At 41.3% G+C, this 21,225-nt stretch overlaps 1 protein-coding gene across 1 annotated transcript; it reads left to right on the top strand.

Moving 5' to 3' along the window:
- Positions 1-3,877: 3,877 nt before the first annotated feature.
- On the top strand, positions 3,878-17,428 carry trpm2 (transient receptor potential cation channel, subfamily M, member 2; the record flags this gene model as incomplete). Its single annotated transcript, XM_079230700.1, has 32 exons — positions 3,878-4,047; positions 4,306-4,474; positions 4,570-4,750; positions 5,577-5,740; positions 5,859-6,039; positions 6,143-6,204; positions 6,274-6,474; positions 7,008-7,110; positions 7,963-8,084; positions 8,538-8,903; positions 9,227-9,364; positions 9,457-9,586; positions 9,669-9,814; positions 10,101-10,213; positions 10,348-10,446; positions 10,644-10,869; positions 10,989-11,107; positions 11,202-11,334; positions 11,807-11,978; positions 12,112-12,292; positions 12,415-12,596; positions 13,056-13,188; positions 13,936-14,023; positions 14,175-14,259; positions 14,352-14,497; positions 14,613-14,677; positions 14,842-14,871; positions 14,968-15,054; positions 15,151-15,229; positions 15,369-15,470; positions 16,438-16,554; positions 16,736-17,428. The coding sequence occupies 32 exons, from the start codon at positions 3,878-3,880 to the stop codon at positions 16,850-16,852; spliced, it is 4,407 nt and encodes a 1,468-aa protein (XP_079086826.1). The 3' UTR covers positions 16,853-17,428.
- Between the last annotated feature and the right edge of the window lie 3,797 nt (positions 17,429-21,225).

The raw sequence follows: 21,225 nt of genomic DNA on the forward strand, positions 1-21,225 counted from the left end.
AGAATTGATTCTATGCAACATGTTTTCCCCTCTTTTTATTTGTACCAGCTTTTATTGATCCGTCAACGGTGGGACGGTGCACATGCATTTAAGCTGATTTGTAAGGTGCAAGTCCTCAACAGCGCCCCCATCCAGCGGTTCTGTTCATACACCCTGTCGTGGTGCTGCAGAGCGAAGGACCTCTCATGGGGCTGAAATCAAAGGACCATCCATTTGTCATCCGACTGCCCTCACAGAGAGAAAGCCACGCTGGGATGTTTGGTGCATGTCGAGCCCTTCTGTCAGTTTGCTGCTCTGTGGCTCAAAGACGTTCTTGGTGTATGAAATATAAACAGATTATCAATGATGAATCTAATCTAGTTGCTTCGAGGGAAGCTGCTGGGCGATGTGATAATACTGTACTATTGATGTTGTATAAATGGAAGAGAGAGACTTATTTTAAATCTTGTATATAGAAAATGTACAAAGGTGAAAGCAAGATAAATATAAAAACTGCAGATCAGTCTGAGATGTAGAGAGAAATTCATCTGTATATTGTTGAATAAATATTGTGCCGTAAGGGATACGAGTGTCTGTCTGCTTCTTGTATAGAAATGGTTTAAAATGATAACATCCACAGCACAGTTTACTTTTACTACTGCTACATTTTTAATATGTCACCTAGTAAAAAAAGTTATTTTACTAGGTGACTTATCCAAAATATAAAAGGGTTGAGACTGATTATAAACAGAAGCACTCATTTTTTTTCTAACCTGTGAATATTATTCTACACTTTGATATATCTCCTGAAAAAATAGTTCCTATTACGATGCAATACATGTGGAAATATAATACTAACATTGTACAGCCCATTAAAATGCATACAAATGCAAATTAAAGCAAAACTTCAACACAGTCGTCTTGTTCCAGCTGCTCAAATATGAGGATTTGCTTCTGTCTACTGGAATAATAAACTGACATTTCATAGACCAAAGACTTAATCAGAAGAATTACCCACATATTCATTATTAATGAAAGTAATCGTTCATTATAGTATTGGTATATTTGATAATAGAATAAGTGAGAACAAGAAGCATGGAATACATCAAAGATATGTATTATTCTAGCTCCAGCTCTGGCTCCAGCTTGTGATCGGTGGTGCTATGCTGACACCTAGTGGTGGTATTTCAGAACAACAGTCGATCAGGTAAATCAGGGGTCTCAAACTGGCGGCCATTTTCGGCCCCCTCGCCCAACGACCCGCTACATAATGCCAAATTATTTTTTTTATAATAGTCTTTTCTTCATATAAATTCGAACTACCCCATAATATACAATTGAAGTAAAAAGCAGTTTTGGATAAGAAGCGAGCAGCTGTTTGCAGACCCCTTCTCAGCAGATTCAGAGAGGCACAAGGAAAACCAGACATGACTGGACAACTTATGAGAGAATTGCCTCCATCCTTCCCTGAGCAGACAAAAGTGAGCAGTCGAGTAGTGTGCCTTTTTGGAAGCACATATCTGTGTGAGAAACTATTCTCGACAATGAACTTTAATAAATGCAAGTACAGGTCCAGGCTTAGTGATGCCTATCTTGAAGCTGTACTCAGGGTTTCCACTGTGACCTCGATCAGGGTCAATGTGGCTCAGCTGTGTGAGCAGAAGCGCTGCCAGGTGTCTGGCAAGAAATAGAATAAAGTACAAATGTATTCAGGGATTGCATTTGTTGATTCGGTGCAATGTTTCAATACGTTATTTAAAAAAATCAAATATGTTTGCATGGTTAAAAGCTAATATAAATATGTATAGAAACTGCTAGTTGTGACTTCAATGTTGTGGCCCACCTATGAGATCACAATACCAGCGGTGGCCCCGAGCCAGATTGAGTTTGAGACCCCTGACGTAAATCAATTGAACCTAAAAATTACATAAGACTTAATGACAAAAATAATTCAAGGATTGATCCCTTTATCCAAAATGTACTTTTGTTTGATATTCAAAAAAGTCCCTTATTTGAATCATTTCCATGATTACTGAGATTGTTGTGCTTTGTCACATTGATTTGAGCTCAAACGCCTGAACGCTGCACTTTACCTCAAATATCCCTTAAACAAACAGCCCCTTTGGTGGGCTGGGCCCTGACCCCTTTTACTGGTGGTTACATATTCTCCAGGTTTTACAGCAGGGACCGAACTTAATAGAGTCAAACATTAAAATGAAGACCTCCAGAATTGTTTTGCTTTCATGAAACATAGTTTTACCTCAAACCATTAGATATTAATTTCACTTACTGTTATATTGCTGATTATCTAAAATCAGGTAGTTGTCATAACTGCTCACTTAGTTTATCCTCACAACAAAGCAGATAAACACTCAGCACTGTCAACCACAAACACAAGTGTATACAACAGCTAGCGAGAGCCAATCAGAGCTGCGTAACCAGATCCCTAGTTGAATGCTCTGGAGGTGTCACCTGGCAACAAGGGCCTGAAAGATCTCTTCCACACGCCCAAAAGTGTGTGTTATGTCAAATTATACACCAGAGCCGACTTCATACTGCAGTCCAGCCAAGTGAAAGCAGGATCTGAAGGCAATAAAAAGGGTAATGTGAACTATGATACATTTTTCTATTTTGGTGTTGTTCTGTTCTAATGTTTGAGAATGAGTACGCTTTGTTTCCTTCCACCTACGGTCCAAAAACACGGACTGACATGTGTTACGGTATGTATATGAAAAACTCAGCATCGTGACTGAAACTGTGTCAAGCTCCCATTTATTAAAATATATCTTACTGGTGTATATTGGTGGTGATGTGAGGCCTGACTGGCCTGTTAATGTGGTTTTGAGAGGGTGGAGTTATTTAACGACATTTGAGAGTAGAGGAAGATAATGCAGAACAGGTCACATGTTCACAAGATAAAGTATGTCAGGATACGACATTGTCAGGCTCTGCAGGTTTTATAGATTAAAGGTCCATAATTGACCAGATGCACACTCTTGCACGTGTCCCTTCAGACTTCCTCCACATGAAGCACTTCTTTCAAGCGGGTGGTTTCAACTGGACCCTTTTTGTCTTCCTGAGAAATGCTGCCTCCACGAGAGAATAAGGTTCAACCGCAGAAAACAGTTAAGTGGAGCCGAGAGGTTTCTAGATTTCAAAAGGTGAGTCTTTTCCTGTCTCATTAATTGAACTTGACATCAGACAATGTGACACTTAACTACAAGTAAAAGTCCTGCATTTAGAATTTAATTTAAGTTAAAGAATATATTAATTATTTTACTATACTATGTACTGTATTATACTTCTTATAGAGAATCGTTATGTAATCATATTATTGGATCATCATTATTGATGAATTAATATATAGCCTATTTAACTATTGCAGTTAAATAAATGTAGTGGAGGCAAGTGTGCAATCTATTCTGTGAGGAATAAGGTACCATTAAATGGAAAGTACCTCAAAAGTCCACTTAATTACAGTACTGAGTGGACTGAGCTACTTTCCACAACTGGATACTTTTGTCAGTTTGTAAAAAACCTGAACTACTGTATATCCCCTGCTTACAAGTACAACAAATAGTTTTGATTTAATGTGTTTAATCGTTTACAAAACACACAATGCATCCCTTAATCAGGCGGCTAATTAATCCACTCTGAGTGACGCAGTTCCATCTGCATCTATCGATCCAGAACTAGCCCGTATAGGTGGGCGGTTTAATCAGGTTTCAGCTGTTGGCTCAGCTTTAGCTCGGCTCTGACATCACTGATGCAGTGCAGAGTAAGCCGGCCCCCGCAGCACTGACTGCAGAGGCTCCTCTCTCCTGTCACGCTGGGAGCTCTCAGCCTGAACCAGATCTGTGCACTGTAGCACCCCCCACCCTCCCATGTTGCATTCAGGATGGGGGAAGATGCGGTTCAGTCACGGCTGTTTCACACTCTTGCAATCAGCGCAGTCAGACCCTCTAAGCATCCTTCTCCCTCCCCTTCTTTCCAGCGATGCGCCTTCACGTCCTGGACCAAGGAGAACATCCACAAGAGGGAATGCTGCTTCTTTGAAAAAGGTGTAAGGTAGGATAAGCTGCTCTGTGCTGTGTTGGTGATGAGCGTCTCCGAACTGACTTTGTAGATCGCTGCTGCTGCACTAATACAGAGACACTGTACGCGTCTGCCCTCTGTTGTGTTTAAGTGCAGGGAGGCATCGCCCTTAATCGCTGTGAGAGCAGTTGTGTCAATGTTGAGTTAATTGTTTCCAGTCATTGTTGCTTTCCTCAAACTGTCTTGTTTGCATGAACATATTACAACCATTAGCTTTTGCTTCTCCACTAGAGAGGATGTGTGTAAGTGTGGCTACTCAAAGACGGATCATGTGGATGAAGCCATCAAGCCAGAGGATTTCACAGGCGAGTCTTGGGACAAACACAGACATGCCCACGAAGTGCCCACGGATGCTTTCGGAGACATCAGCTTTGGTGGTTTGGGACAGAAGACTGGCCAGGTGAAACCCTCCTGTCCTCCTTCATAATTGTATTACATGTGACGGCACATCTGTGTGTTTTCACCCTCGTCTTTGCATGTGTTTGTCATCCTCAGTATGCACGAGTGTCCACAGACACAAGCCCGGAAATCCTGTACCAGTTATTGACCGAGCAGTGGAAACTTTCCCCTCCCAACCTGCTCATCTCAGTGACCGGAGGAGCGAAGAACTTCTACCTGAAGGCTCGGCTCAAGAACATGTTCCGCAGAGGTCTTATCAAAGTGGCCCAGACCACAGGTGAGCCTCAGATCTCTAGGTGGACCAATGATTAGCCAGAGCCTGTGAAAGCATGTGTTTTACGAGTACATGTGTATTTATGGAGAGCGGGTGTCTGCATGTGGTAAAACATGCAACTGTCTAACCCTTCTGCTCAACCTCGTGCTATTTAAAGTGCAGTGTTTCATTTTTTACTGCTCACTAATCTTACTGACACCATCCCATTTCATACTGCTCATACTCTAACTGAATTAAGTCTATGGTATATAGTATATACACAATACTTAAGTCGATAGTGTCAAAATCAAAACACTGACTGTGAACTTGGCCTTATCGCCCAATCCAATCAGTGGCCGATCTCTTGTGGCTAAATGGGAGCAAATCCATGTTGCTACTTTAGCTGCCCAAATATTGTGTAGCTTGTATAGCTGCTTATTAAAGGAATAGTTTGCTATTTTGGGAAACACGGTTATTCGCTTCACTGCTGAGAGTTGAATGAGATGATTGATACAACCCTCATATGTGTCTGTTATACAGTATATGAGGCTTCATCCAGTTAGCATAGCTTAGCATAAAGACTGGAAGAAGGGGAAAACAGTAAGCCTGGGTCTCTCAGAAGATGAAAACATATTCCTACCAGCAAAAACAAGTGGAGGTTTTAAAAGGGGTTATATGTGAACCGTGACCAACGAGCAGATTTTAAAAAATTTCAACCTATGGCTTTGATGCCCATCCTTTCATTTTTCAGTTCTGGGTGTATATCCACATATTTTGCGCATGTAATATGTCCACATACTGTACATATACATGTAGATGTATGTGAAAATGGGACCTTTGTTGTTCTCAGGAGCGTGGATCATCACTGGTGGTACGCACACAGGTGTGATGAAGCATGTGGGGCAGGCCGTGAGGGACCACGTCCTGAGCAACTCCACGGAGGGCCAGATTGTGGCTATTGGCGTTGCGACGTGGGGAATAATTCACAACAGGGACGCTTTGGTGCATTCAGAGGTGAATGAACACATTCACTCATGTAACTCATCGCTTTCTTTTGAGGAGATTCATCACTTACATTGCAGAAGTCTTCTGTTTTCCTACCTTTCTCTCCTCTTCCTCCTCTTGTCTGCAGGGATGCTTCCCAGCCCATTATGAGATGGACATCGAGGGCCAGGGCCGACTCTCTTGCCTTGATAACAACCACACCCACTTTCTGCTAGTGGATGATGGGACTTCCGGACACTATGGAGTGGAGATTGATCTGCGTAGCCGTCTGGAGAAATGCATCTCCAGAAAGCGTCTGGGAAACAACGGTAAAAAAATAGCTGATGCAATGTCACAGATAACGTCTCAAATGTGATTCTTTTTTTATCTGTCTTGCATTTGATATTGATTTTGATCTTATCTTATCTCCAGAGGGTGGCATGACAATCCCTGTGGTGTGTGTGGTTTTGGATGGAGGACCAGGCACTCTAAATGTGAGTCATCAGTTTTCTGCCCCTCGCTGTCTCGGCCTTTGTCTGACTGTCTTGTGTGTCTCCTCGCAGACCATTTATAATGCCATGCTGAATGGTACACCGTGTGTGATCATGGAGGGCTCTGGGAGAATAGCAGATGTGATTGCCCAGGTGGCAGGACTGCCAGTGACCCGGGTCACCATCGCCCTCATCCACCAGTTAATGAAGAAGTTCTTTGGCAAAGAGTATGAAAACTTCCCCCACCTCAAGATCATAGAATGGACCAAGAAGGTATGTGAACTTACTGACGACCTCAGTAATTACAGACCAATTTCGAAGCTATTGTTTCTTTCTTATACAGCTTACTACTAACTTAACGTTACCGTGCGGAACATTTAACTGGATCCTGTCGACCTTAAGATCTTGCATAATCGCTTTGACACAGCTCTGGTCTTGTGCCGATATTATCTCAATCATAGAATGTTCACTACTACTATCGTCCTCCACCTCCCGTCTCACTTGTGGTGTATCACAAGGCTCAGTTTTAGGTCCTCGACTGTTTTCTGCTCTTTCTCCCTCAATTAAGGATCTTAACAAATTCAAGGAGACGTTATCACATCACCACTGTCTTAGCCTCCCTTCTCAGGGTACCGGTTGATTTCTGAATAGATTTCACAAATGTACTGATTACTTTCATAGCTAAAAGTCTAGCCCCAAAATACACACAAGGACTCTTGAAGCCTTATGAACCTGACTGGAGCCTAAGATCCCCGGGCATGGGTTTTATGTGAAACCCGACTCGTTGTGTCTCCTATCTGTGCCAGATTCAAGACATCATCAGGATGTCTCACTGGCTGACAATATTCAGAATAAGCGAGGACAATCACGGAGATGTGGATGTGGCTATTCTTCAAGCTCTACTCAAAGGTAGGGATTTGTTGTTCACGCAGATGCTCAGTGCTAGACTAGACTGCTAGACTAGACTGACTATAGGCGTACAACACAGCAATAAGTATAACGACGAAAAAGCTCTTAGCAAGTATAATGTTGCTTCTCAGAAGACTAATCGAATGGACTGTGGTATCAAATGTGGCGATCAAGACAGGAAATCCAACACAGATACAGATAAAATTGCTTTTCCATACAAGGAGACACTTAAAGCCACACGTAATCTATAATTAATTTGTTTGTAATTCACAAACAATATAAATAGATTCCTCCCAATACTACCTAATAATTAGGAGATTGATGAAACCCATGTAGAGCATGCTTAATGCATATTTTTTATAAAAGTATTCTGAGCCAAAGTTTCACTAAAAGTGACTCTACATTCACTTTTTTGATTGTGATTCATTATTCTAGTTAAACTGCTTTGCCTTGGTTTCCATCTTAGAGCTCTATTATCGATGGAGGAATTAAAATGCATTTCCCATCAGTCGCCCTGCTCACTCAGCAAAGACATCCGCTGCCTTTTTTGGTCTGTGGCCAAGTTTGTAGAATCTTTCTTTGTTAGGATTTTGCTGATTATGAGATAATTGCTGCTTGACCGTGCAGTGTCGCCCCAGGTTATGTCAAAGAGTAAGTTAATTTATTTACGTGTTGAGATTAAAATGTATCACCAGCAAAGCAATCATCAAGCCAACACTGTAAACTTCTTCCAGCTTGATGATTTGCCGCTTTACTCCACTTATATGCCCACATTGCTGTACTTGAATAATTGAAATTGAAAAGAGAATTCAGTGTCACGTAAAATCTTGTCGCTATAAATTGTCCACTCAGCTTCGAGGACCAGCGAGACACTGGGAATCGAGAGCTGGAAGAGGCAGCTGGAGCTGGCTATAACCTGGAACCGGGTGGACATAGCTGAAACGGAGATCTTCACTGAGGAGAGCCAGTGGAAGGTGGGTTTGCCTGTTATACAACATACTAGATCACCAACACCAGCCGCAGTCTTTGTAAGACCCTCAGAATTTACAAATAAAGGCCGTCCCCTGAACTTGACCCTGTATTGCAACCAATCTTGTCTTTATTTAGATAAGAAAGTGTAATGGACTGACTGGGAAAACATGGGAAGTGACCCTATATTTATATCTTTTTCGCAGTCATTGGACAAAAAAGCAAAAAGCAGCATAAAGCCAATTTATAGTTTCATAAACCTTTTATGCTATGAGGGGCAGTGGACTATTGCATTATAAAATATTTATAATAGTATCATAAAATACTGTATTTTGCTCCACACTGCTATTACAGACCATTTACATTATTGGCTAATAATAAAACATAATAAGTTAAATAAGAGAAGTATGTCGCTCTGAAAAAAACTGTTGTGTTTTTCCTGGCCTGTTCACATCCAGTCCGGTGACCTCCACTGGGCTATGTTCTTAGCCCTGGTTGGCAACAAGCCTCAGTTTGTTAGTCTGCTGCTGGAGAACGGTGTGAGTGTGAGGGATTTCCTACAGGACGAGGAAACTCTGTGTGATCTCTACAAACAGCTGCCCAACTGCATCTTCCTCCGCAAGCTGGCCAAGCGGGTCCAAAGCTCTAAACGCAGCCGGGGCAAGGCGTTTCGCATCAGGCGTCGAGCTCACTTGGGGCAAGCTGAAATGATCTCTATGACTCATGTGTCTGATGAGGTGCGCCACCTGCTGGGCAGTTTCACCCATGCCCTCTACCCTCCCTCCAACATGACGTACAGCCTCAACCTGTCTGCATCTATATCAGTGAGTTTGTTTATCCATCATCCACGGTTGAATGAATGTGGTTTGACAAGCAAAACTAAGTGATTCATACAAACCTTGTAATCAATTTAGGGTTGTAGTGTTGTGTGTTCTATTAACCGGGGTTTTTAATTTCATTATATTATTTATGTTCATTTTTATTTATTTCATAATTCAGTATGGTGGACAGGACGTTTAGATCTTCACATTGGGAAATATAATTTAGAGGAGGTAGAATTCAAGAGTTTGATGTCATGCCTTATGATATATGGCTCCATCCATAAACCATTCGTTTAATGCAACATATTACTGCCCTTTTAATCTAGCTGTCTAAAAGTCCAATGGGTTCCCAAGAGCCACTCGGGGAGGACAATGCTGATGCACGGAGGGACCCAGGCAGGGACTTTTTCCTTTGGGCTGTCGTCCAGAACAATAAGGAGCTGGCGGAAATTGCCTGGGAGCTGGTGATCAAAACACTTCCCCTTATCCAGTCAAAGTTTGCAAATAGTTGTTTGTGTGTATGGTGTTGCATCTTTCTGTATCTGCATGTGCACAGTGTAGAGACTGCATGTCCGCTGCTCTGGCCGCCAGTAAGATCCTGAAGACAATGGCAGAGGAAGGAAGCGATGCAGACGAGACAGAGGACATGCAAGAGCTCGCCAATCACTATGAGAAACATGCCATTGGTATAATATATGGACTTCACTGATGTGAGATATAAGTGATGCTACAAGTTTAGCATGTGTCCTCATTGTGTGTGTTTCACAGGTGTGTTCAGTGAGTGCCACAACAGCGATGAAGAGCGGGCTCGGAAGTTGTTGGTTCGCGTGTCTCCGTTTTGGGGAAGGACGACGTGCCTGAGGCTGGCACTGGAGGGCGACGATAAGAGCTTTGTAGCACAGTCAGGTGTTCAGGTGCAATTTCAGATTTGTTTAAGAATTTAATTTTGAGACTTGTATGTTTTGTAGTCTATTTGCACCGTAAGCTGGAACATTCACTATTGAATTCAAAACTTTGCAGTAAAACAGTGATCAGACGGTCATTTTGTCTCTGCCCTATGTAAAGCGTCTTTCAGTACCTAGAAAAGCACTATATGAAATTAAAGTATTATTATTATTAAGAAACCCAAATATGAGTCATCAGTATTTCATCTCAGCAGCAATTCATTGTTTCAGTCTGATAAACATGTCTGTCTTGAAGGCTCTTCTGACACAGATCTGGTGTGGTGAGCTTTCAGTGGACAACTCAGTGTGGAGAGTGCTGGTCTGCATGGTCTTCTTCCCACTCATCTACACTGGCTTTCTGGTTTTCCGGTGAGTCCTATCAGTTACATGTGTGAAACTGTGAGAGCAGCCATCTTCTCAAAGTCAGTCTGAATGTATTAATACATTAGTGCTACTGCGTAATGTTTTGTGAGTTATAATTAATGTGTTATGATTCTCCCTAGACGCGATGAAATCATTCATAGAGAAGCTGAGAAGAAGGAGGAGATCAAGACAGTGGAGACAGTAACGGGAAGTACACTTCGAACGAATTCTTATAGCCTGTAAGTCGGCAGTTGCCTTTTAATAAACCAACAGCAAATGAAGCTCTGCACTTTCTATCTGCTTGACCATTTCCTGACTACAAGAGGCTGTACGAGAGTTTATACACATCTTAATATTGTATATGTTTGTTATTCTAAAAGTGATTTTCCAGGTCAGTTAGGGGAAAGCAAGTAAAGAGTGACCTTTCTGTCCCCAGTGACCGCTCCGGCCGGAAGCGCCTGAAGCCTCTGAGCTGCTGGTACCGGCTGGTCCATCTGTACAGCTCTCCGCAGGTCAAGTTTTACTGGAATATCGTCTCTTACTTTGCCTTCCTCTTCCTGTTTGCTGTGGTGCTGATGATTGACTTCCAGGCTACGCCCTCTGCTGGGGAGGTGCTGCTTTACATCTGGCTGCTCTCTCTGGTGTGTGAGGAGGTCCGACAGGTGAGAGAGAGCATTCTAGGCCACGAGGTGTTGCTGCCTCCAGAGTATGCACTATTCTAAGAAATATGTATTCACTACATCACCTCACTGCCAAATTCAATGTGTCTTTTCTGCCTCAGCTGTTTTATGATCCTGATGGCTTTGGGTTTCATAAGAAAGCCAAGATGTACATCAATGAACTGTGGAATATTTTAGATGTTCTGTCCATCCTTCTCTTTATTGTTGGCCTCGCATTTAGGTATGTTTCCTTCGCCCCAGACAATCCCTTTTGGCCATGGAAGTGCTCTCCGCCCTCCTGGTTATCGATAAATCACCAAGTTTTTCTATTTCAGGCTGACAACTGAGCTGTTCTATGCGGGTAAAATCCTCCTCTGCATCGACTTTGTGGTCTTCTGCCTCCGTTTCATGGCCATCTTCACTATCAGTAGAACCCTGGGACCCAAAATCATCATAGTCAGGAGGATGGTGAGAGGCTTACTTACAAATGTGATGAATGCCGACCTGATGTAATGTGGGAGCAACTGCAGAGAAATGCTATGCTCCAAAACACCTTTTATCTAATACAAAGAGAGGCTTCTGCCTCATTGGGCCTCCATCTGGTGTCGGCAAATGATTATATGGTAATAAAAGATGTTTTTGAGCAAAGTGTTGCAGCTGGTCTGTTTGTTCCCAACCAGTCAGTCACACTGCATCATTGTTTGTGCAACCTTTTAAATAGTGTAACTTGTCACTGTTAAATATATAATCTGCTCTACGTGTGATGCTTTAGGCAGCGTGCAGACTGAAAAATCAAACTCTCTGAAGTTTAAAATTCACAAACGTAGCTCAGTAAAAGTCACTCACCGGAAAAGTGTCTGCTGTACACATTACATGTCACAGTTTGCAGTGCTCAGATGTGTCCAAGCTTTTCTGTGACTGATGTGTGTTTATCCTTCAGATGACGGACATGTTCTTCTTCATGTTCCTGCTGAGTATCTGGGTGGTAGCGTACGGAGTGGCCAAACAAGGCATCCTCATCCACAACGACAATCGGCTGGACTGGATTGTCCGCGGGGCAATTTATGAGCCGTACCTCATCATATTTGGGAATTTCCCCAATAATATTGATTGTGAGTGTAGTCGAAACACTGCAGTTTTGTCAAGGGAAAAATTACTAAACAAGTAATGACATTTACAAGGCTCAGACCTGATTGTTTTCTTTGTCGTCATATTTTAATTAAACAATCTCTTTGCCCTCTGCAGATACTGCGTTTGAGTTGGACTCCTGCAGCATGAATGGCACCAATCCTCTGAAGCCCAAGTGTCCTGTGCTGAATGAAAACCAAATGCCAGCCTTCCCCGAGTGGCTCACCATCATCATGCTGTGTGTTTACTTGCTCTTTGCCAACATACTGCTGCTCAACTTGCTTATAGCCATCTTCAAGTGAGTTCCCCTCCACATCTTTGAGTTTTAATTCCATCATCGTTTAAACTTTTTCTCTGCAATAGCGTCCTTGTCCCAGTTTCCCCTTGTCATCATCTGTATCTCTGTGTGTTCCTGCACAGCTTTACGTTCCAGACAGTTCAGGACAACACAGACAGAATTTGGAAGTTTCAAAGATACGAGCTGATCAAGGAGTACCACAGCCGCCCTGCTGCCCCTCCTCCTTTCATCATCTTCAGCCATTTTTACTTCTTCATCAGGAACATGGTGCTGTGCAGACCACCCATCATAAGCAAGGAGTTTAGTAAGCATTGACTTATTTGTTTTCACCCATTCTGAAAGTAGACTTTGTGGTTATATGCTGCAGACTTGCTTTATGTGTCATGCAATAACACTCTTCCGGATTTTTAGACTACAATGATGCATTTATAAGCCACATTTCTGTCATTGTGGTCAAATCCTTGAAATATAAAATGTCCTATTCATAGATCTGCTTTGGCAAAACAAGCTCTCTGGTCTCTAATCAGAATGTGAAGGTGCATTGTTTAACCACAGAAATGTATTAGCACAACATCCACTTTATGAAAATGTTCCCAAGCTTTCAGGCACATCTCATGGCCTTCATCAGCAGGCGAAGTTTACTCTGCCGCCTCTTGTTAATATCATGTGACCTAATTACGACATTTTGGTTTGGTTCATGAGGGAGGATCGCAAACCCCTGACCATTCTCCAGCCATCCAATGCATGTGTCGCTGTTTTTCAGAGAGCGAGCTACCTCAGATGGAGGAAGAGGAGCTGTTGTCCTGGGAGGCCTTGATGAAGGACAGATACCTGCTGTCCACACAGCAGGAGCAGAGCCAGAGCATGGAGCGACGCATCCTGGACATGGCTCAAAAGTAAAAATACCACAGAAATGCCGTCCAGTGTAACTGCATGACAATCCTCCAGAGCCTGTATATGTGAGACACCACGTCACACCTTAAAGTTTCAGTTTTTATAGCATATGTAGCATTTTCTTGTTATCATCTATATATCATTAATCATCATGTGACTCCTCAGATTGATCTGGCAGCGCCCTTCTAAAGCCCTTCAGGCAGTTGGAAGTGGACTTTAAAGCTGGCCTAATCAATGTTTTTGTATCAATAACGGGTCAAATATCTATGTGTAATGTGTGAAGGTGGAGGAGCTACCACCCTCCAGCTTTGTGGAGTTTGAGCGTCTTTCAGCTCTTTGTTTTGGTTCTGGATTCGTCAGCTGAAGTTAGTTAATGCAGTTGCAAAGGAATAGTTCAACGTTTTGGGCAATGTGCTTATTTGCTCTCATGCCAAGAGTTAGGTGAGAAGATCAATTCCACTGTCATTTTAAATATGGAGCAAGAGTCAGGGAACTACTAGATTAGAAAGTGTTATTTTTGGACAAATCGGATGGCCTGGCTGGATAGTGTAGCTCCATCTTTAAGAAACAAACATGAGAGTGGTATCAATTTTCTCATCTACAGCAATATTTGACAAACTATTGCTTTAATGCAGCAACATCGTGTATATTTTAGGTTAAATTCTACTGCCTAAACATAAAGAATAAGGTTAAACAGGAGGAGTCATATTCCAATGAATAACAGACACTGTGCTTGTTTGTTTCCTGAGGGTTTCCACCATCACTGATCGACTGGAGAGGGAAGAAGAGACGAGCTCTGCTGCCGTGGCTCAGAGACTGGCTCGACTAGAGGAGCAGGTTGTGAGCTGATGTTGCGCATGTCTCTGTAACATTTCACACTGTATGACCTGTGGGAGCAGGTCACGATGCAGAAAAGAGATGACACACTTCTTAATGTGTAAAAATCGCCATCACAAGTATTTGACCCACTTTTATTTTGTCTCACCAGGTCGTCCAGTCAGCCAAAGCCCTGCAGTGGATTGTGGACAGTCTGAAATGTGGGGGTTTTGCAGCAAAAGAAGGACAACCACAGAGTCAGCAACCAACTTCCTCTTTCATTATTATTGTTGACATATTGCAGGTCAGATCTCCTCTTGTTTGTGCTCACTGTTATCCGTCCCTGCAGCATTGACTACAACAGACGAGTCCCCTGAGCCTTCGACAAATACTTCAGAGAAAGAGGACGGGTTCCACGTGAAAGCCCGTCAGTTTCACTACCCGAACAGCAAACTCGCACGCTTTCCTGTGCCTGAGGAGAAGGTGCCATGGGAGGTATTTCACAGACACTTCCACCCAAAAAACACCAGCTGCTGGTTCCCCACAACACCACTGCATTAAAAAGATGGTTTATTGGATCCAGGTTGATTTCATGTCCTTTTTTTTTCAGGTCAACTTCAGCTCATACATGCCGGCGTATTATGCCTCTGAAGATAATGGGGGCCATGTGGATGGGTATGTTTTTACCAAGAGAAGACCGTACATGATGTTTTGATCCTATTAGGTTTCATGGGTGTAAATATGTGCAGTTAAGACAAATTATTATGGGTGTTGTTGTCAAGATATCAAGAGAGTCTCCTGCTTATCGCTTATGTTTCATTTATTATTTCTTCTTCCAGATCAGAATCAGAAGCCTTAAATAATTACAGGTATGATACGAGATAAGATACATAAGGCATCAAACAGCACACAAGTAACTTTACAGGCATGCCTTAATGTCTGATGTGTATCGGATCCGTCATTAGAAACCCAGGAGGAAGGACTGGCATCAGGGGACGAGGTGCACTAAGCCACCTTGGTCCAAATCGGAGTGCAGACCTTGTACTTACATGGTCAGTCCCCTCATGTCCGTACAGTACTTTTAAAAAAGTCGTTCAGCACCATTGGATTGCAGGGCCTGGTCGATGACTTTGACAATTTATGTTTAGCATGCGAGACAGCGAGAGATCCGTTTTTGAGTACCTGGTGGTTTGGGATGAGAGCCATGGAACCTTGGCTTTACCCGGGGTGAGTCCTGCTGTTTGTTCACCTCAGCTGTTTGTTTGTTTTTTTTACTTTCGGAGCTGTTCAAATATAAATATTATATATACATATATGTGTATAATATAAAATAAATACCTTTCTGCTGTGGCTTTGAAACCTTCAGGGACCTCTCCAGTCTGCTGATCACTTGCCAGTGACTCTTAAGAGAACCATGGGGAAGACGCTGTATGAAAAGATAAATGCAAAAGTTTCAGAGGGAACAAAGGTATGTCTGTTCAACACTTTGGTTTTCCTTTATAGAGGGCTTGAATGTTCCTAGAGGGGATATTTGGTTTACAGACAGACAAATGTGAAATTAAGTACAGAGGCGAATAAAAAGCAGCTAGAAGATGTCTCTAGGGGCAGCCACGTGTTATTTTCAGCTGCCAAGAGAGATTTTGTTGAAAAGAGCCACCCTCAAAGCCAAAACCTTTTAGGAAAGTAAGTAAAGCCACAATAAAATGCATTCAATATCATATTTAAAGAAAATTTTAAGAATTGTTAACAAATAAGAACAAATCAAGTCGAGGAGTTGTCTAGAAAATGAATTTAACAATGATTAGGTCTTGAGATGAGTTTTAATCACTCAACATAGTCTGACCTCCAGAAGGAGACATACATTAGAAAAAGGTCATGGACTTGAGTGTAATTTAGAATTGGTCAAATCCAATTACCCCCACAAAAACATGCTGACATCAATGTATTTTTTGAAGATGTAATCAAAATACAATCAAATAAATGTTGCCAGTTTAACGATAATCTGATTGCACATTTTGTTCAAATGTTAACCTGATTACATGTAATCAGCTACTACCCACTCCTGCTTGGCAACAAACACTCATCAGTTTACTAAGTCCACCAAAACAAATGCAGTCTTAATACAGCCGCCCTGCCATCAATCCATCCAAATCCATTTAAACTGAGAGGTGCTGATTCAATTGTATGATCACTTGGTAAACTGTTTAGCCTGATACTGACAGGTGTTCCTGACACGTATTGATGTAAATGAACAAAAGCAAGAGAGTTTGTGTCTTGTTTAGAACACACGGCTGCTGTGAGGGACAGAACCTGTTGATTTGATTACTGTCTAAGAATGAAATTAATTCGATGAATGATAAGTAATAAACATGCTTCTTTTGACTCTGAGGAACTTGTTGATTCTGACTTACAGCTGCTGTGTTGCTGTGTTTTAGGTGTTTGAGGGTTATGTGGATGACTGCAGGAACACAGATAACGCCTGGGTGGAACTCACCGTCCTAAACATTCACCTGGACAGAACGAGCCAGTTGATGGTTGATGTCAACGGCATGGTGAGGACATTGTTATTATTTCAGGGTTTTAAATTGTATTGTATTAAAGAGAATGAACATGACTGATGGAGTATTTGTTTCCTCTGCGTTTTGGGTGATATTTGGGCATGAAATTCAGGTCATGACTCCCCCTACAGTGGAGGTAGAAGGACTTATTGTTTCGTGATTATCTCTGTCTCAGGTGGCGAGCAGCCATGGCGCTCTTCAGTGGCGGGAGGTGAGCGGCAAAACCAGACTGAGCGCAAACCAAAGAGACTCTCTGCGGCAGGTTGCTGAGCTGCACAACAGGAAGTTCTGATGTTCAACACTGCTGTAGCTTTAAATGTGCCTCTCCATCCACAGGGTTTCTTCTCCCCGTTCATGTGGCCTTTGTAGTAATTCAGTTGTACTGAAAGCACTTGAAACAAGACAGTATAAAGCCATAATGCATGCTTTTGTACAAATGTTATAGCACAGCAAACTAAATGTGAAGCCAACACATTGCTTTACACTTCCTGCATGTGTAAGGAGTCATTACTCAGAATAAATACCTACGTTTTGAGGGAGTTGTACATTAAATTCCTTCCCTACATGTATATGATAGTACAGTTAGTTGTTACTTTTTCCATACAAAACATACAAATGTAAATCATCATCTTACTGTGTATAAAATATGCATTTTTCCAGATCAAAATGCCCTCCACTATATTAAGTACTAGCCCAACCATCAATAATAATGCAACAACAACATTTACAGTATAATGTTATAGTAATATAGACCTCTGAAAGGGACCATAACTGCATAATGAGGACTGAAACAGGAGTTTCATGCTTTGTGGTAGCTTTCTGTTGCTTATATTTATACGTAACAAAGTAGTGCACTATTAAGATACTTAATCTGCAAAAAAAAATCTGTATATCAAGGTACCTTTGTATATTGCACTTAACTCCACTTGTGACCTAATCAGCACCCATGACCTTAACAACTATTTAAAAAAGCTTCTGAAATTGAATTGTCTCGGCTTCTTTTGGTGTTTATTATAATGTGTTGTCTCTCACATTGTTCTGCAGGGATATTGAACTCAAGCTGAACAATTTGGGATGTATTTTAACACAGTGAACTTATATTCCTTTGTTATTATAATATTACTACTAATATCTGACAGTGATTTTGTCCTCAAGCCTGCAGCCTTGCAGTAGTTTCGGAGCAGCGCATAAGGTTTGCTCATTGGCTCAGGAAGGTGTTCAGTATCGTGTTCACACCCTCTTCATTCCGCTGCAGGTTTTCTTCCTTCAGATAAGTCAGTAAATCACGTGCGTTGACTTAAATGTGGTTATTCCACACATGTGGTCTTGTGGACTGATGGCAAAGTTCCCACCGGCACCTGAATGAAGACGTTTCTTGTAAAGATTTCACTCTCCAAGCAGTCCTGCTAACATTAACATGTCTAATCTGTTCCAACATCCCTGCCTTTATTATTATTTGTCCCTGTAAATCCCCGGCGGCCCAGCGCCATTGAAAAGATACAGGTGCTATTTTTAACCACAGTGTCAGAGAGGAGACAAACGAAGAGCCCTCACTCTGTTCGTATTCCACGATACTGTAAACAGCGCCACAAAGCGCAGCTTACCAGAGTCACTGCACTCAGTGAATCACTTTATACACCAACACGATTTCAGATCGCAATGTGTTTGTCAATTCTATATGTCTAACCACTTTTAATGTGGCATGCTGGCATTTGAAAGAATTATGAATTTTGTCAAATTTCCAGTGTGAAAACAACGTAATCAGAAGCAAGTGTTGCTCTTGAGTGACCAGTGGTTTAGACAAATACAACCTTTATGGCATACCACACACCTGATATTATATTATTATAATACCCTTGATTTGCATATGGACAACCCCAGCTTATTAATCAGGTTAATATGGTGATGATAAGGCGTTAAGAGACCATTCAAACAGCTGCAAGGGTTTTTTAAACACTGAGATACACAAATCCATTAATACATGTATATAATGGCAGTGGTGGAGGAAGCATTGAGCTATTTTACTCAAATAAAATTATAGCAGGCCTAATAACACAGTATTGAAAAACTCTGTAAGTAAAATCCCTGCATTGAAAATCGAAAGTATTAGCATCATATTGAATCAAAGTATCAAGTAAAAGTTCTCCTTACTCAAAATGTGTTTTATATATTCATAACTTATTATTGGCATAACGTTGATGCATTTGCGTAATCATTTTAACTAGGTTACTTAATATACTGTTAAAAGTAAAAAGTACAATATTTCCTTCTGACATGTAGTAGAGTAGATATATGAAGTAGCAGAAAAAGTACCTCAAAATCGTACGTTTCTTTTGTCAGCAACATTTCCAGGTGTGATATGGCAGAACCAAAAAACGTGTATCTCCCGTTGTATAGTGGAGGATTAGAATTTTTTTTTTTCTGTTGAATACTTTATTCATTTTAGGTATTTTTTTTGGGAGAACTAACACTATAGTGCGAATCACGTATAAGAAAATGAAAACAGTAAATACGTAAATACATTCATTAGAGTTATTAGAATATACTCTATTTTAGCTATTGTTTGTTTTGTTTTGTTTTGTCTTTTATTAGGTCCTGATTATGTTTGTATTGCGTGATCCGTTTTCTACCAACAACTGATGATAATGATATTACTTACAGATGTTATACATTTTCTACTTCAATAATATAACAATAAACATTTTTTATAAAAGGACTCATTTTCTAATACACGATCTTCGATTACGAGCGGTTTACAGGTGCACGGGCCGCAGAGTGTCCGGAAGTGACGTAGCACACTCACAAGCGCATACTATGGGATTGGACGATACATGGACAGACACAGAGAGAGAGAGAGAAAGAGAGACATGGGGAGAGAGCAGTCGGACGTCTCTGAGAAATTCAACGGACCTTAACGGTAATATTCTCAATTTTGTGTGACTTTTATCGAGAGACGGAGATATTAAAGCACTTCTCGTGTACATTGTTTCTCGATAAACGGTTTGGTTTGAAGAAGCTAACGTTAAGTGTGCTGCCAGCGGAGCTCCGGTGTGTAACGTTATGCAGTAACACGACCACGGTGGACTGAAACCTCAACTGTTCATGCAGCTTATGAGCGAGTTGTTCAACACCTAAAACACCTCGGTGTCAACAGAGACAGACGGCACCTCTAGTTTGACTAACTAGGAGTCAAGCAGCATAAAGTCTCGAGCATACACGCATTAAAAGGCTTGAGTTGTTTTTGCTTCCTTTTTGCAACCAAGTGGATCATCTTGCTGATTCATTGAACGAGAAAAAGACTCTTTCCTTCTGAGTTTTAACCAGGAGAAGCAGTAAATTATAGGTTGCTGCGTGCTGCTGCAGGAGAGGAGGCTAGATTATAGTGTTTGGTGAAGAAGTGTTTGTCTTTTAGAAAGGGGGCGTTACTCAGAATATACTTTTGTTTAGTATTTTTGACTACGTGGCTAAACAAAACAAAAAGAGTGAAAAAGATCCTGGATCCTTTGGCTCTGAGTTAATATCCTGTCAATGCACTACTACACTATTACTTGTTTTCACTCAGTTGCCAGTGTGTTAGTTACACCTGGCTTTAACTAATACAGTCTAACACAATAACCATGCCTCCATTAAAGGTATAATGTTCAGCTCTTGTTTAAACTGTTTTATGTTAAACCCTGTGGTCACTTTCGAGGTGTAGGATTGCATCACAATAAGCAATGTTTCTAATAATTTGTCCAACCCATTTATGTAATGTAGGGGAGACTGAATAGTATACACACCTCTTAGTACAATGCAATACATCTAAACTGCTTGTTGTTGGTCTTGAGTCTTGCTTTTTGAAATTCTTAGACAAATCCAAGTCATAAACAAGTAATTATGCACCCTTCATAAAATTGAATGCTATTACAAAAAGAGTGATTGTATTATAATAGAAATATCGCCCGTTAGTAGTTTACTTTATATACACTTTATAAGGTTTAAAACCAACATGATCAGGTTGGTCTTATTACTGAGCCACATGTTTTGCATGTTTCCTTCCTTTCCAACTCAAACAATGTGTTTGGAAGGAGATGATTGGCTGCACAGCTTTTTCATAATATACATTTCATCTTTGGGCTTTAGCAGGATATCAAGTCGTTACAAAAAAAAAAGTTCAAACATAAGTGGAAGTCAGTGGTGTGATAGTCAATGTCAACTTTTTGTTTTTTATCAAGATGATTCTAAAGGCACCAGATTCATGAGTTGAGTCTGACTCGACACTTCTGTCAGAAATGGCGGAGTTGAATCAACACCAACATAAAAAAGTTTCAACAAAAACAGATCTTTAGATCCTACGTTTTATGAATAAGTGATGTGTTGCAGGATTGTTGTAGTATTACTTTTCGCCAGGCGTACCTGATTAACTGGTGATGCGTCAGATGTGTGACTGGTAACATCTCACCCTGCATGTTCTCCGTGAGCAGCTCTCAGCCGACATCTGAAACAAACTGCACACAATCATTCACCCATCTTTCATGTCACAACAGTTCATTTCGGTCCCATACTTTGACAGTCACTCAGCGGTTCCATGTTTGAGCGGTGGATGCTGTGCACTGTCACGCCGGCAGCATCGTGTTCCACCCTCATTGTGCTGAGCGTGACATTTCAAGTAAGTGTCCACGTGTG

The sequence above is a fragment of the Taurulus bubalis genome (genome assembly GCF_910589615.1).
Source record: "Taurulus bubalis genome assembly, chromosome: 15".
Taxonomy (NCBI): Eukaryota; Metazoa; Chordata; class Actinopteri; order Perciformes; family Cottidae; genus Taurulus; species Taurulus bubalis.